The 15,627-nt window shown below is 39.7% G+C and overlaps 2 protein-coding genes across 4 annotated transcripts; one reads left to right on the top strand and one right to left on the bottom strand.

Annotated features, from left to right (window-relative positions):
- Window positions 1-547: 547 nt before the first annotated feature.
- Window positions 548-2,322, bottom strand: polr2k (RNA polymerase II, I and III subunit K). Of its 3 annotated transcripts, none has more exons than XM_047383220.1 (4): window positions 2,233-2,322; window positions 1,928-1,994; window positions 790-882; window positions 548-672 (listed from the first exon to the last, which is right to left on the bottom strand). In XM_047383220.1, exons 2-4 carry the CDS (start codon window positions 1,986-1,988, stop codon window positions 650-652), a joined length of 177 nt encoding a protein of 58 aa, XP_047239176.1. In that variant the 5' UTR covers window positions 1,989-1,994; window positions 2,233-2,322; the 3' UTR covers window positions 548-649. The 3 variants fall into 3 exon arrangements, with proteins under 3 accessions (XP_047239176.1, XP_047239178.1, XP_047239177.1); XM_047383222.1 differs by having other exon boundaries at window positions 2,210-2,262; XM_047383221.1 differs by having other exon boundaries at window positions 2,137-2,261.
- A 3,381-nt stretch (window positions 2,323-5,703) lies between these two features.
- On the top strand, window positions 5,704-15,557 carry stk3 (serine/threonine kinase 3 (STE20 homolog, yeast)). Its single transcript, XM_047383216.1, has 11 exons — window positions 5,704-6,052; window positions 6,676-6,756; window positions 6,857-6,985; window positions 7,162-7,276; window positions 7,503-7,667; window positions 8,159-8,326; window positions 8,431-8,568; window positions 8,656-8,781; window positions 8,860-9,061; window positions 11,031-11,224; window positions 12,511-15,557. Exons 1-11 carry the CDS (start codon window positions 6,030-6,032, stop codon window positions 12,667-12,669), a joined length of 1,500 nt encoding a protein of 499 aa, XP_047239172.1. The 5' UTR covers window positions 5,704-6,029; the 3' UTR covers window positions 12,670-15,557.
- The last annotated feature ends 70 nt before the right edge of the window (window positions 15,558-15,627 follow it).

Raw genomic sequence — 15,627 nt, 5'->3', positions numbered from 1 at the left:
CTGAAAGGCTTTATGGAGATACTGATTTCAATTTCCAGCAGAACTAGGCACCTGCCCACACTGCCGAAGGTACCAAAAGGTGTTAATAAGCTTCATTTAACAATAAACTCAATAAACTTGCCTGACCTGAACCATCATTGGCATTTGTTTTCTTCTTAATTGTTGTGTAATTTTCCTTTATTTTTTAAAACAATGACTTTTAGATTTTCATTATCAGTTAGCCATAATTATTACAATAAAATTTAAATCAAATTCACATGAAATCACTTTGTAATACTGTGCATCTATACAAGTTTCATTTTTTAAAATTATTTACTCAAATAAAAATGTCTGTTATTCTAAGGTATTGAAATGCTCCTATATGTGTATCTGTAACCGTTTTAAATGTGCCCATAAGAAATCTCCTATTAAAAAGACTAGAAAAGCCATTGCACTTTACATTATGAGAACAACAAAGTACAATTTGTGACTTTTAATAAAATCATTTTATCAACTTCTGAAAAAAAAAAAAAAAAAAAAAAGAAATTCATAGCAGACAAATAAAACATTGAAAGTTGAAGCCAAGCCTGAAAGACTGTTTATTTACATGGCGATACACTACAAAAACAGTAAACAACAACTGAAGTCAAATCTGTCGCTCTGCTCTTCTTCATCGGGCATCAAAAACAACCACTGTGATCAGAGAGTTAAGGAAATGTGCAAACAGAGTAGCATTAGATTTACACATTTGACTTTAAAATGAAGAAAGAGATATCATGTGGCTTGGTCTCACACACACTAAAAGGATACATCTCTTCGTTCTCTTCTTGTACATGATTCTGTAGCCACACTCTCTGCATCTGATGGGATCACGAGCTTTAATTTCATTCTCAGTGTGACATTCTGCAAGAAAATACAGAAAAAGTCTGGTCAGATCCTCCAGCATGCCCTGAGGCATGACACAAAAACATCAATCATCACTGTGAACACCGAACACTCAATTGATGCATTCAACGCTAATAAATGATAATAAATGAAACTAACTTGGTTTTGCAACAGTGCAAAAACCAAGGTCTGTTAAGGACAGTAAAGGGTAATTTTAGTAGGACAACGGTCTCCATAACAAAAAAACTGGGGATTTTTGAGGACTGGTTTGGGAGCCTGCCAAGAACTTGACATCAACACTGAAGGAGCTGAAGGAATTTCCAACAAGGACTGGATGTACCATCAGACAACAGTCCCATGGTACATGGACCTTTTGGAGCAATCCATGCTTCCTCCTGCTGACAAGCTTAATGGAGATGCTGACTGTATTTTCTAGAAGGATGTGGCACCTGCCCACACTGCTATAGGTACCAATAGCTGGTTTAATGACCAGCCAGCAAACTGGCCTAACCTGAACCCCATAGAGAATCTATGGGGTATTGTCAAGAGGAAGATGAGAGATATCAGTCCCACCAATGCAGATGGCATGAAGGTTGCAATCAAGCCACCTGGGCTACTATTACACCTCAGTAGTACAGGCTAATCACCTCCATGCCACGCCACACTGATGCAGTAATTCATGCAAAGGGAGGTCCGACCAAGTATTGAGTGCATTTACACCGACATTCTTTTTAGAAGAAGGACGTTTTTGTTTACATTTTCCTTTGTTTATTGACTCTATGTAATATAAAAAATTTCTGAGACACTGAATTTGGGGTTTTCATTGTCTGCAGATCATAATCAAAACCACACGAAATAAAGGCTGAAATATTTCACTTTATGTGTAATAAATCTATATACGAGTTTCACTTTCTGAAATGAGTGACAAACAAATTTGGACGATATTCTAATTCTTGTAGATGTAACTGTATCTCACAACACTTTTATGTACAACTATATATAAGTGAACAGCGTTTATTGTTAGCAGTAGTTGTGATAGCAGCCTCTACCGACAGCTTATTACCTCCACAGATGTAGATCATCGGTTGTTGTTTAGGCGGCTGCAGATCTTTCTGTGCGTCCATTTTATCCTGCAAAACAGGGAGGAAACCTGCTAATATCACCTTATACCAACTGATTTAGCGAAGCATGCTAACAGAAACAGCGAGGTGCTGCCGATAGGGTCAGTCTTCGCTCATTTATTAAACTGCACAATTATTTATATGGACTTACTAAAGAAATAATAACGAAGTACACCTTTAAAAGACAAAAGAAATCATAATAATGACACAAAATCTCGGTTTACTTCAACATATGCTAACTGTTTACCCCTGTTTTCCTCACTCCATGCGCACAAGTGACGTCACAGTAGTTTCCGGTCTTCTTCTTCGCCCTTTTCGGCAAATTATCTTGGAGAGGCATTTGCGCCACCAACTGGTACAGACAGTAGAAAAGGAGTTTAACAGAATTTGTTTTTTTGCTAAATTTTATATTTTTCCAGCAGTGAAGCTAGAGGACACAAATGGTGTATATCCTAATTATTCTTTTGAGTACACAGATAAAACACCAGACAGCTTTATTTTAATAATATCTCACTTGGTGGGACATAATTATTCATACAATTGGGATACAAACTATTGGGATTTTAGGTGACTGACCAAAAAGAAAGTGGTACACACAGTTGAATTGGAAATGAAAATTGTATAAAGTTACATATGTATTATAAATATACATATATAATAAAGATAGTTTGAAATGTAACTCTAAAAAGTGTGGCATGCATATGTACTCAGTATGTACTAAAGTAACCAATCCCCTACCTTCAGATCCTCTGCCTGCACTAAAGATCTCCGAGGAAGATGTAAACAGGCTCTTTCAGCGCATGAAAACAAAGAAAGCTGGAGGACCTGATAACGTCTCCCCTTCATGCCTGAAAGCCTGTGCAAATCAACTTGCTCCGATCTTCACAAGGATCTTCAACAAATCACTGGAGAAATGTGAGGTCCCCTCCTGCCTCAAACGATCCACCATCATCCCGGTTCCCAGGAAACCCACCATACTAGGTTTAAATGACTACAGGTCTGTAGTTCTGACGTCTGTGGTCATGAAATCCTTTGAGCGGCTGGTGTTGAAGCACCTGAAAGACATCACAGGCCCCCTGCTGGACCCCCTGCAGTTTGCTTACCAAGCAAACAGGTCGGCAGATGATGCTGTTAACTTAGGTCTACTCTTCATCCTGCAACACCTCGACCACCCAGGGATGTACGCCAGGATCCTGTTTGTAGACTTCAGCTCGGCCTTCAACACCATCATACCAGACATCCTCCACCAGAAGCTCAACCAGCTCAACGTCCCAGCCTCCACCTGTCAGTGGATCAACAGCTTCCTGACGGACTGACAGCAGCAGGTGAGACTGGGGAGCATCCTCTCCCGATCCAGATCAATAAGTACTGGTGCCCCACAGGGTGCGTTCTATCCCCACTCCTCTTCTCTCTGTACACAAATGACTGCACCTCATCGGACTCGTCCGTGAAACTCCTTAAGTTTGCAGATGACACCACTGTGATTGGACTGATCCAGGACAGTAATGAGTCTGCATACAGACAGCAGGTGGATCAGCTGGTACACTGGTGCAGTCAGAACTACCTTGAACTGAACCCACTCAAGACTGTGGAAATGGTGGTGGACTTTCGGAGAACATCACCCCCATACACCCCCCTCACCATCCTCAACAACACCGTGTCAGCTGTGGACCACTTCAGGTTCTTAGGAACCACCATCTCTGAGGACCTGAGATGGTCTTCACACATAGACACTGTTTGAAAGAAGGCCCAGCAGAGACTGTACGTCCTGAGGCAACTCAAGAAGTTCAACCTTCCACAGGAGCTGCTGGTCATCTTCTACATTGCCATCATTCAGTCTGTCCTGTCTTCATCCATCTCAGTGTGGTTTGGCTCATCCACAAAACAGGACAGGTCCAGACTGCAACGAATAATCAGGACTGCAGAGAGAATAATCAGAGCTGACCTTCCCTCCATCCAGGACTTATACAGGTCTAGGGTCAGGAAAAGAGCTGCTAAAATCTCTGCAGACCCCACATACCCTGCACATAAACTGTTCAGAGCTTTACCTTCAGGCTGCCGCTACAGAGCACTGTTCACTAAAACCAGGCACCACAGAGACAGTTTCTTCCCCCAGGCTGTTTCTCTGTTGAACATTTAATAGAGTACAAAACAACAGCATACAGATGTTGCAAATGCACCTTTTTAATTATATATGTGTATATTGTACATTGTAAATATGTATATTCTGTAATGCAAAAACAAAACCAAAGGGCAAAGTGTACCGGAGTCAAATTCCTTGTTTGTATGTACGAACTTGGCAATAAAACTGATTCTGATTCAATCGTTTTTACTGTGACAAGTTTGCATGTTCTCCCCGTGCATGTGTGGGTTCTCACCGGGTACTCCGGCTTCCTCCCACAGTCCAAAAACATGCCTGTTAGGTTAATTGGTCTCTCTAAATTGCCCTTAGGTGTATGAATGAGTGTGTGTATGGTTGTATGTGTGTTGCCCTGCGATGAACTGGCGACCTGTCCAGGGTGTACCCTGCCTCTCGCCCATAGACTGCTGGAGATAGGCACCAGCTCCCCCGTGACCCACTATGGAATAAGCGGTAGAAAATGACTGACTGACCCCTAAATAAATTCCATTTGTGTTCAGAGGTCACCTAAATGGAGTCCACATGTGTGTAATTTATTGTTAGTATAAATACAGCTGTTCTGTGCAGGACTCAGTGGTTTGGTGGAGAACATCTGTGAATAAACAGCATCATGAAGAACAAAGAACACACAAGACATACTATAAAAGGCTAGCATTTGTGCGTGAAGCTATGTGTTATTCTATAAAGTATTGACTAGGCTGACTACAAGTGTATGCAACATGTTTTAAACTTTTATTTGTAAAATATTTATAAAAAATATACATTTTTGTTTCTTGCCTTACAATTTTGCACTACTTTGTGTTGGTCTACACCAAAAGAACTCAATGAAGTATGTTAATACATGTTGTAAAAGGATGGAAAAACACAAAACAAAAAACAAAAAGTAAAAGGTTGTGAATACTTTTACAAGGTACTGTTTAAAGACCCAAAGTTTCTGGTTAAAATGATACAGTAATAATTCACTCCAATCAGTTATAAGACCTACGGTAACTAAAACAGTATGCAAGCACTGCTTTTGTCCTTCTTTTTCCAGGCACGGTTCTGATTGTGAAATATTGTTAATGGAGGGGTCTACAACCTTTACAGTCCAAAGAGCCATTTTTGCCCTCAGTCCAGTTAAATAAAACTTCATTACAGCAGCAGTTGTTACATGACCTTATGAAAAGAGCTTATAATTTTTGATCAAATTATTTCCTACTATAGGAAATTAGCTGTCATATAAAAAGAACAACACTTTATTTCTAATTTTAAAATGAAATGTTCATATTTATAGAAAACGATTTAAAGAAAGGCACATAGTTTCCAACCTAATGACAAGGACAATAAATCTAAAAAATGTTATTAGTATTGTGAGTGCCATTCTGTTGTGGAAATTGAATGCAATTATTTTCACACAAAAAATGCTTAAACCTGCATTTGTTATTATACCTATATTTAATAACATTAGTTGTTTGTTTATCATTTTTACCCAAAGTTATTAAGAGCCATCGCGGAAGGCTCTGGATTCTTTCAGACCCCTGTACAGTTAATGCTTCTCAACAGAAGATGGAAGGAAGTTGGTTTGCGGTTGACCTGGATAAACATTCTTATATTTTCACTAGATAGCAGATATAAGCAAACAATTCAGGGTTTTTATTGTTATAATCAAATTATCAGTGTTTTCGAAGTGTGCGTGTCCCCTGGTGAGTCTGTTGTTGCATTCCTTTCCGAAAGGGGGCGATGTGGTGCCGTTAAAACCGCAAAGGTGTCCATCATCTAACGAGCTCCCCCTCAGCTGGCCCTTCACTAGTTTGTAACAAACAGGCTGCTTTACCGACGATGTCCGTATCTTGGCTGTTTCTGACTTAACCGGCCTCATAAGTTCATTTATTGTTGTGCTTTATTTTTTTTAAAGTCTGAACGTCATGGAGTCGTCCGCACCGAAAAGGTTTGTAGACATTTCCGAAACCTTAATTAAAAGCTGTTAAATTTGTCTAATGTACGCGGTAGCTCGGCTAGCTGGTGCTAAGCTATCTTAGTTAGCCTCACTCTTATTTGAAAGTCTCAACTCGGAAAAACAACAAAAGATCAGAAATGCAACACAGATGCCACTTTTAAACGGTTAATGTGCTTCCCGTTAATTTTTTTAAAATAAGGATCGAAGGTGAGGTCGTTTGTAGGATTTTCATTTTCGTTTTTATTCGAGGAAAATACATTTACTGAAGCGCAATCAAAATGTCACGTTATTTGTCATTACATTTTGTTTAAAGTTGTGGAGACCATAGTCGGTTGCAACAGATTTTATGTGTTGCTTTAATAAGGTTTGCTTTCATTACATCTTTTTAGTCAGGCTTTTTGGGCTTCTCACAAATCTGGTCGTTAACCATTACCATCTTCATATTTTCAGTTAGACTTTTCCCCAGTAGAATAAGTAAAAATGCTATAATAAAGATGTACGGTTTTAGTTGTCATTAAGGTATTGTATCAACCCGAACAGTTCAGATTTGTCGTTAATGAAGTAAATGGCACCAAGATTTCTGAGATCATAAGATGACCTGCTTCATTTTGCAGTAAGTTGAAAAAGCTGAGTGAGGACAGTTTGACCAAACAACCAGAGGAAGTGTTTGACGTTCTGGAGAAACTTGGTGAAGGGTAAGAAGTGTTCTGCTTTCCACTTTTTTTAACTTCTATTTTCACTTCTGGTTGTTGCATGTTTACTAGTTTCAATTCTAAAATGTTTGTGTGTGTTTAGCTCCTATGGCAGCGTATTTAAGGCCATTCATAAGGAGTCGGGACAGGTGGTGGCTATCAAGCAGGTTCCTGTGGAGTCTGATCTGCAGGAAATCATCAAGGAGATCTCCATTATGCAGCAGTGTGACAGGTGGTGCAACGTCACAGCTTACCTAAACATATCCAATATGTAGCTGAAACAAATCATCAATATTGCACACAACGTTTTAGCAGCCAACGGTCTAATCAGGGATAGAATTTCTTTAACTAATGCTCTTACTGTTCAAAATGAAGCTGTTTTTGACCCCATTTCCTTTCTCCTTGCAGTCCCTATGTTGTAAAATACTACGGCAGTTACTTCAAGAACACAGACCTGTGGATTGTCATGGAGTACTGTGGAGCTGGATCTGTTTCAGACATCATCAGACTGCGAAACAAAACTGTGTGTTTACAAAAAGTTATAGTTGCTCCACATAGCAGTTTATGTAGTTGATCTGTTGTGTGATTTAAAATAATTTTTAAACAAATCCCTTATTTATTGGCACACCATCGTCTCATTTAATAAATGTATGAACAGATGTGTCTCTGCTCTAGTTGGGCTTCATTTTAATGCTTCTCTACGTTTATCTTATCATTCCTACACTGGTTTTGGTTTTCTCTCACCCCAGCTGACAGAAGATGAGATTGCCACCATCCTGAAGTCAACTCTCAAGGGTCTTGAATATCTTCATTTTATGAGAAAGATCCATCGTGACATCAAGGCAGGAAACATCCTTCTCAACACGGAGGGTCATGCCAAACTGGCTGACTTTGGAGTTGCGGGGCAGTTAACGGTAAAACAAAACAACTGAAAGAGATTCATTAATTGCAGGATAGCTGATCGTTTTTTGTCATGTCTATCACATGAAATCCCAATAGCATACATTGACGTTGGGCGCGGCGGTGGTGGCGTAGGGGTTAAGCGTGTGACCACGTGCAGAGGCTATAGTCTGTGGTGCGGCTGTCCCGGGTTCCAGCCCCGGACCCGGCGATGTTTGCAGAATGTGTCCCTCTCTTTCCTGTCTACCTACTATCAAAAAATAAGGGCTCTATTGCTGCAAAAAAATACATTGAAGTTTCTGGTTGTAAATTGTTAATATGAGAAGAGGTTTGAGGTATGAACGCTTTAGCCGGGTACTGTAATTGCCGTCTGTTTTAATTCAAGGTAAACACAGCTTTAGTTTCATTGCAAATGTGTCACAACTTTGATTAGACTCTTTTAGTCTTTTGCCAGCTTTTATCAATGCAAATGATAGTGATTGATAGCTATATATTTGTTCCAAAGGACACAATGGCGAAAAGAAACACTGTGATTGGTACTCCGTTCTGGATGGCTCCAGAAGTGATCCAGGAGATCGGCTACAACTGTGTAGCTGACATCTGGTCTCTGGGCATCACTTCTATAGAAATGGCAGAGGGTAAACCTCCTTATGCTGACATCCACCCAATGAGAGTGAGTGTCACAGTTTTTTTTTATTTTTTTTTTATAAGTTGTTGCTTGCACCTGGTTGCTGTTATAATTCTTTGTTCTCTGCAATCCTGCATCTTACCCTACAGGCTATATTTATGATTCCCACCAACCCACCTCCTACGTTCAGGAAGCCGGAGCATTGGTCAGATGAATTCACGGACTTTGTCAAGAAATGTTTGGTCAAAAACCCTGAGCAGAGAGCAACTGCAACACAGCTTCTACAGGTTGGAGCAGAAGACAAAAATGAACACAACTGTACAAGAACATATTTATAAATTAAAAATAATTCTTTTTTTGTTTTTCTTATGCAGCATCCATTCATCAGCCAGGCGAAACCTGTCACAATCCTCAGAGATCTGATAACCGAAGCCATGGAGATGAAAGCCAAGAGGCAGCAGGAGCAGCAGAGAGAGCTGGAGGAGGAGGATGACAACTCTGTATGTGTGCCGAGTCCGAATGAGACATCATATTTCCAGAATAATAATAATCCGTCATGTTTTTATTTTTTCTCCTAGGAGGAGGAGACAGAGGTGGACTCCCACACGATGGTGAAGTCCGGCCCCGAGGGTGCTGGGACCATGCGGGCCACTAGCACTATGAGCGACGGGGCGCAGACCATGATCGAACATGGCAGCACCATGCTAGAATCAGATCTGGGGACTATGGTCATCAATAGTGATGATGAAGAGGATGAGGAGGACCAAGGGTCAATGAGAAGTAAGATGACATGGTTTGTTTATTAAAGAATTCATGTGGGGGGGGGCACTTTATTTCTCCAAGACTCTGTTTAGAAACCGGTCAGATTCAGCCAGTGTTCAGTTTAAAAGCCGATTTCTGTTGGTTGTTGTCAGTTTTTGTGGCATTGAGTGTGTTTAGTTAGGATTTATGTATTAGACCAACACACAGTAGTGCATAGTTGTAAAGTGGGAGTAAAACATGGTTTTTATTTTTTAGAAAAACAAAACAATAATGGTGATTTGCAGCTCCAAGTTATTTTAGTTATGTTTCTACAAGCTTTGCTTAGCTTTTTTTTTCCAGGTAGTACTTTTTAACATACTTATTTATGAACATTTATATAGCTGAATATCAGATGGTATGTTTTTCAATATATTTTATGTAATGTGCATTTTGTATGTTTTCATGTGCATTTATGTTATGTTCTATGTAATGTAGGCATTTCCATGGAAAATGCACATTATAAATGGCTATGCTGAAATACGCTGGCGAGAACCTTGCTCTTTGGATTTATGTCTGGACTTTGACTGGGCCATTCTAGCACTTGAATATGCTTTGATCTGAATCATTCCATTTTAGCTCTGGCTGTAGATTTAGAGTCGTTGTCTGGAACATCAACTTCCATCCTCGTCTCAGGTGTGTAGACGGTTGTTTTCCTCCAGGGTTGTCACCAACTCTAACCAGCTTCGCTGTCCCAGCTGAATAATGGCAACACAGCAGCTTCATGCTGCCTCCCCCAGATTTATGAAATGCATGAATAATAGTGATCCTGTTGACAATTTCTCCCACCTGAGCTGTGGATCTCTGCAGCTTGTCCAGAGTTACCGTGGGCCTTTTGGTTGCTTCTCAGATTAATTTTCTCCTTGGCCATCTTGTCAGTTTAGGTGGATGTTCTTCCATACCTTTCTGTTTTTGGATGATGGGTTGAACAGTCTGAGTTGTTTTATAACCTAACTCTGCTTTAAACTTCTCCAGAACTTCCTCCTTCTCCTGTCTGATGTGTTCCTTGGTCTCCATGATGCATCTTCACAACATCTGGAGAATAAATTAGACACAGGTGGACTCTATTTACCAGTTAGGTGATGTTTTAGTGAAGTTGGTTGTACTGGCTTTTGTATGTCCATTAAACCTTTGAATTAGCCACCCCTCAGCAAGATAAGACTAGCAAAGCACCATGCATGGCTTTATAAATCCAGCTTGTGTCCACTGACGCAACAAACATGTCCCTTTGAGACCAGTTTGTTGCTTTTCGCTGTACTCCTCTGTAAAGCAGCTCCTGGGGTTTAGCTCACATTTGAGGTTTTTCCGTTGGCTTTTGCCCTCTGGTGGAAGCTGACAGCTATTACAGTTAGACGAACATCTGTGTGTTTGTGCACAGCACGGGGACCGAGCAGGGCGTTAGATTATCTCATGGTCCCAGTTTAAACCATGTAAGTGGTGGGTAGTCGCATGGTTCTGTAAACGAGTCTTCAATTATCAGCTTTCATTTACAAGTCCTTACATGTTCTGGGAATGCCAAACGCTGTCTCCAAAAACCTACAAGGAAGTAATGTTTTCAAGATACCATTTTTGCACATTATTGTCTTGTTTTACCTAACATGATGGTATGATAGAATCATAATTCATAGTTTGAACACATGTGCCATAGATTTAGCTGTGTTTACATTCAATATAACCTCTCAGGTCATTCTGTCGTCATCAGTGGCTTCTTCTGCATTCAGAAACTAAACTGCTCAACCTCTTACAAAATTTTATATCAAAAAGTCACCCTAACATGAAGCGAAAAGATAAATCATCCACATTTTGGTGTTGTACATTGGATCTTGTGTGTTTATGCATTGGCAGTACATGGATAGAAAGGCACTGTTTACAAAGGTTTGGCTTGTTTGAGATTTTATTGTAAATTTTTGTTTTCTAAGACGTTATACTAGATCCTCTTTTTCATTCACAGGGAACGCCACCCCCCAGCAGCCCATGCGCCCTTCCTTTATGGACTACTTTGATAAGCAGGACTCCAACAAGGCAGCTCAGCAGCAGGAAAACTACAACCGCAACCAGCCGCCGGAGCAGCCCGGCTACCACATCCAGTCCAAAAGTGTCTTTCCTGATAACTGGAAGGTCCCGCAGGATGGAGACTTTGACTTTGTGAGTGTCTGGGTGCTGGTAGACATGATATGGCAGAAGTTGTGTTCTCTCAGGGTTCCTTCAGAGGCTGGGGAGGCATGGAATATGATTTGAGCATTTTCAAGTTTTTGATGAGTATCAGGGGAGAAACAAAGTACCGTAAATTCCGGACTACAGAGCACACCTGATTAAAAGCTGCATCCTCTAATTTTAGAAAGAAAACCAATTTTATACTTGTATAGGACGCACCAGATGTTAAGCTGCGGGTGTCCCACTTTGTAATATGAAATATTTACACAGAAAGATATTACATGTGAGGATTTTTTAACCCGTATGGTAATTATAAACAAATGCATATTGCAAATGCTTTTTTTCAAACAGTGGATAACACGGCTACCTTTAAATATACATACGTTATCAGTAACACACAAACTTCGTTGCTGATACTTTTTTACTGAACAGTTTAAAAACAACATTCCAATATCTCCTAACTGATATACACTGCAGCCTACCGGGTCAAAAGTCATTGATCGCCTTCTTCATCTTCTTCCTGCGCACTGAAACCATCAAAGTCCATTTCTTCAGTCTGAATTGACGAGCCTCAGGATCTCGTCACTCACTTCAACCTCTTCGTTGACGCTCTCACTTGAGCAAACCCGGTCCCCTTAATCACGCAGCAGTCTAGTCTTTCGAAACCCGTTGGTGATTTTCCTTGTTGATGAGGGTGAATATAAATATCTGATTTACAATACCGGTAATTGAATTGTGAAAGTGCTCTTGATTTATCGCACAAGTTCATTGGACATCTTTGAACTACTCATCAATTTGATTGGTCTACTGTTACCAGGCAAAATGTTTTTGGCGGCATGAAAAAAAAAACATGCATTAGCCGCACCGTTGTATAGGCCGCAGTGTTCAAAGCGTGTGAAAAAAGTAGCGGCTTATAATCTGGAATTTACGGTATGTTAACATTTCTTGACAGTCCATCCATCAGTCTATTTGCCTGTTCCTCTGTTTGTCCATCAGTCCATATATCAATTTGTCCTCCATTCTTTCAGTCTGTTTTTCCATTGTCAGCCTTTCCGTTTGTCCATTAGCCACTCGACCGTCCATTTGTCAGTCTTTGTTCGCCCATCCATCCCTTCAGATCATGTTTTGTTCAACCTCCATCTTTAAAGCTTGATCACCGTCGAAATATCTGTCATATATTCAGTGAACTTTTGGATTGCCTTTTTAAAAGGACTGAGAACCCTTAAAAAAGAGTGGTAAAGTTTGGGGTTCATCTATTTTTTTTTATGTGTTTTCAGTTGAAGAAACTGGACTTTGAGGAGCTGCAGTTGCGCCTTAGTGCCTTGGATCCCATGATGGAGCGGGAGATTGAGGATCTCAGGCAGCGCTACACTGCCAAGAGGCAACCCATCCTGGATGCAATGGATGCTAAAAAGCGAAGACAACAGAACTTTTAAGGGCTCCTCCAATCACCTCTTCCTTTTCCCAAAGCCAGCAGCAAACTTAGGTCTCAGCAGGAGAACAAGACCACCATGTTGTTCTTATCTAAATCCTCTCTAATGTCCTGAATAACTGCTAACTGGCCTCTGAATGAAGTTGAATGCTTTCTTTCCTGGATGACGATCTCTCTGCAGTTGCAGCGAAGTCGTTTTCTGGTAAACGCCGCTCAGGACTGTGGGCAAAAAAGGAGAAGTAACCCCCGAGGCCATCTTAAAAAAAGGAATTTCCTCTTTTCTCAGTGAACTGCTTGCCATCTCATTCTTAGCACCCGCTGGGAGTCACCATCAGCACATAAGGAAGTCAGTCCTCCAGCGGGAGCAGCTGTAGGTGCAGCAGATTTAATGAAGTGCTTTTTTCCCTTCAGACTTTTTACTTGTAATGTAAATATAGCACAGAGCCTAGTTTAAAAATAACCTCCATCCGATGCTGTGGAGGTTCGTCCATGACCAAAGACAATCAGAATTATGCTGACATTGAGAATGCCTTAAAATAATGAGCAATGTAATAAAACCACCAAGTAACTGGACGTTTGCACCTTGTTCTGTAACATCGAGACCGGTTGGAGGAAAACTATAGAAGCTGCAACGGAAACAATGTGGTTGGACTATGGATGTTTTCACACGGACCACAAACTGGGATTGGTTTTTGAGTTTTGCTTCACCGTCTGCATTGACAGACCTCATGTATCGTAGTGCCTCTTAGGTCAATTACAAACACGCCATCCCGTTAGCCGAGAGTGGCGATTTGCATTCAAAATTAGAGCCTTGATTCGGCTAACTGATCCAGATGAAAACGGATTGCACAGAAATGGAATACCAAGTAGTAAAACTAAACCAAAAGCTATTCCTGATTCTTATTTGTTGAAAATCTTCTGAGGTTTATAAAAAATATTATAATTAAAAAAAAGGTTTTCTTGAACTGCTACACATTAAGCTAAACTGTTAAAAGCAAGTTGTCAGATGCATCACATCTAACCACAGTGGTTAAACTTTAATTGGCTCTTTGATGCTGTATTTTCCATATTCTCCCTGCAGCAGTGGTGCATAACTGTGCTTAATGCGTCTTTGTATTTAGAGTTCTGCTTTCCATGAAGGAAACTGTGTTTTGGGATAAAATACACATGTGCAAACCTGTTTGCACACGTGTTGGACTCCCTTTTTAGTAGAACAGTAGCAGCTTCTGTGCTTAAGAGTCACAGATAGATAATTTAATGCTGGAAAAATTGAAACTGCAATGCAGCAGCAGATATTCTTCTTTTGCTGTTATTAAGCCAGAGGGGAGAGATACATTCAAAGTTAATCTGTAAGGGTCAGTGTTAACCCTCCTGGAGTGACAATGAGTTACAACACCGCTTTAAAAACTGGATTGATGGTAAATGATCAAGATTAGAGATCAGAATCAATCATTTGCCAACAGAAAAATGATCCCCTATATTCATTAAATGCATTAAAACCCCAGACTCCCATTTTCTTTCAGTTCATAAATTGCATCAACCAATAGCATGTACTTTGATGTGCATTTATTAAATATTTTTAATAAAATCAAATAAAGATAAGGAACTAGGGTTGCACAATATTAGGAAATTATGTTGATATTCCAATGATATCAGCTGCCCCTCTCCTCCCTCTTCTGTTTCCTGTTTGCCGGTCCAGGACCAGAACCTTTTAGTCACCATCTGTGTCATCAACTGCAGTGAGACTACATCAGGCTGAATATCTTATTAGCATGCAAAATATGAATTCCTTACACCTATCATGAACATAGCCAACAAATATTGAATTAGAAACAAGCCTTTTTTTAACTCTGTTAGTGCCCCATAATGCATAAATACTGGTGATATTCTTTAATTTTCTGTTTGTTTCCATTCGATCTCTCAAAGAAGCTGCAGCTTAGTTTTTCTTCCTAAATGCCATCTAGTCGTCACGAAAACAAAAAGGTTAATTTGCAGGTCGGAGCTTAAAGAAAACCAGTGATCAGTATCGGCTCTGGAAAGGCCTGATTGGTGCATTTCTAAAAATTTAAGGTTTTGTTAAAATTTTCAGGCTAAACTCTCAAAACGATATCAAAACTACAAGCATATATAGTGATTTGAAAGCTTGGTCCTTTCAACAAGAAGCTGTTGATATTTGCCTTTTGTTAAGTTTGAGATTCTCAATTATTCCTGATAATGACCGTCTTCATATCTAGTACATGCGTGTTGTCAGGTTTCTGTTACATATGAATGTGGATCGCCTATTTATTTTAAATGAAGGGATCTGTTCAGAGTCTCACTGACTTATCTGGAATAAGCAGTTTAAACAGGATCAGTACTGCATCATGTAAATCAGAGCTGCATCTATTCAGTTTTTTTCCCCTTCTAATTGAAGAGAATCATGTCATTTGCAAAATATCACCTTTAATTTTAACGCCTTCGGTTTGGACTGCAATAAAGTGCATAGGAATATGATTATTCTGAGTTAAGAGCTTTTATTAAATGTGATCTTGGCTGTTGACACTTTCTCCCCTTGGGCCAAACACGTTTTGATCTGTCTTTTTTGACTATGTATGTTTGCATTTTAGAGAGGTTATTCTAGTAGGCGCACGGTTAATATGTAAGATGGATTATTATATGTTTGATTTCATTAAAAACTTTGTAAAATCTCAAATAGGAAACTGATTTGGCTTTCCCCCTCATTTGTGCGATTCTAAAATCAAGTTTGTGTTTATTTTTCGTTATTATTTCTCCTTTGTTTTGACTTGATGCAGAGTGGAATGTAAGCATTAAACCTTTTTAATTTATTATTTTTTGTTTGTAACCCTTTGAGAACCTGCAATAATTATTAAAAGTTACATATAGGAACTCAGACCTTGGATTGTTCTATGACTGTCTACAAGGAACTTTGAACTTGACCTTTGCGACCTATTTCTAATACAGT

The sequence above is a fragment of the Girardinichthys multiradiatus genome, chromosome 13 (genome assembly GCF_021462225.1).
Source record: "Girardinichthys multiradiatus isolate DD_20200921_A chromosome 13, DD_fGirMul_XY1, whole genome shotgun sequence".
NCBI classification, from domain to species: domain Eukaryota; kingdom Metazoa; phylum Chordata; class Actinopteri; order Cyprinodontiformes; family Goodeidae; genus Girardinichthys; species Girardinichthys multiradiatus.
This window is presented reverse-complemented; position numbering and strand designations above follow the sequence as displayed.

Bases quoted from the DNA above. Each gene is read 5' to 3' on its own strand.
- stk3 (XM_047383216.1), top strand. From the start codon at position 6,030: ATGGAGTCGTCCGCACCGAAAAG. The intron at 7,668-8,158 runs GTAAAACAAAAC...TTTGTTCCAAAG, and splicing joins GAGTTGCGGGGCAGTTAACG to GACACAATGGCGAAAAGAAA. The intron at 8,327-8,430 runs GTGAGTGTCACA...CTTACCCTACAG, and splicing joins CTGACATCCACCCAATGAGA to GCTATATTTATGATTCCCAC.
- polr2k (XM_047383220.1), bottom strand. From the start codon at position 1,988: ATGGACGCACAGAAAGATCTGCAGCCGCCTAAACAACAACCGATGATC. The intron at 883-1,927 runs GTAATAAGCTGT...ATTTTCTTGCAG, and splicing joins GATGATCTACATCTGTGGAG to AATGTCACACTGAGAATGAA. The intron at 673-789 runs GTATCCTTTTAG...CTCTGATCACAG, and splicing joins CAAGAAGAGAACGAAGAGAT to TGGTTGTTTTTGATGCCCGA.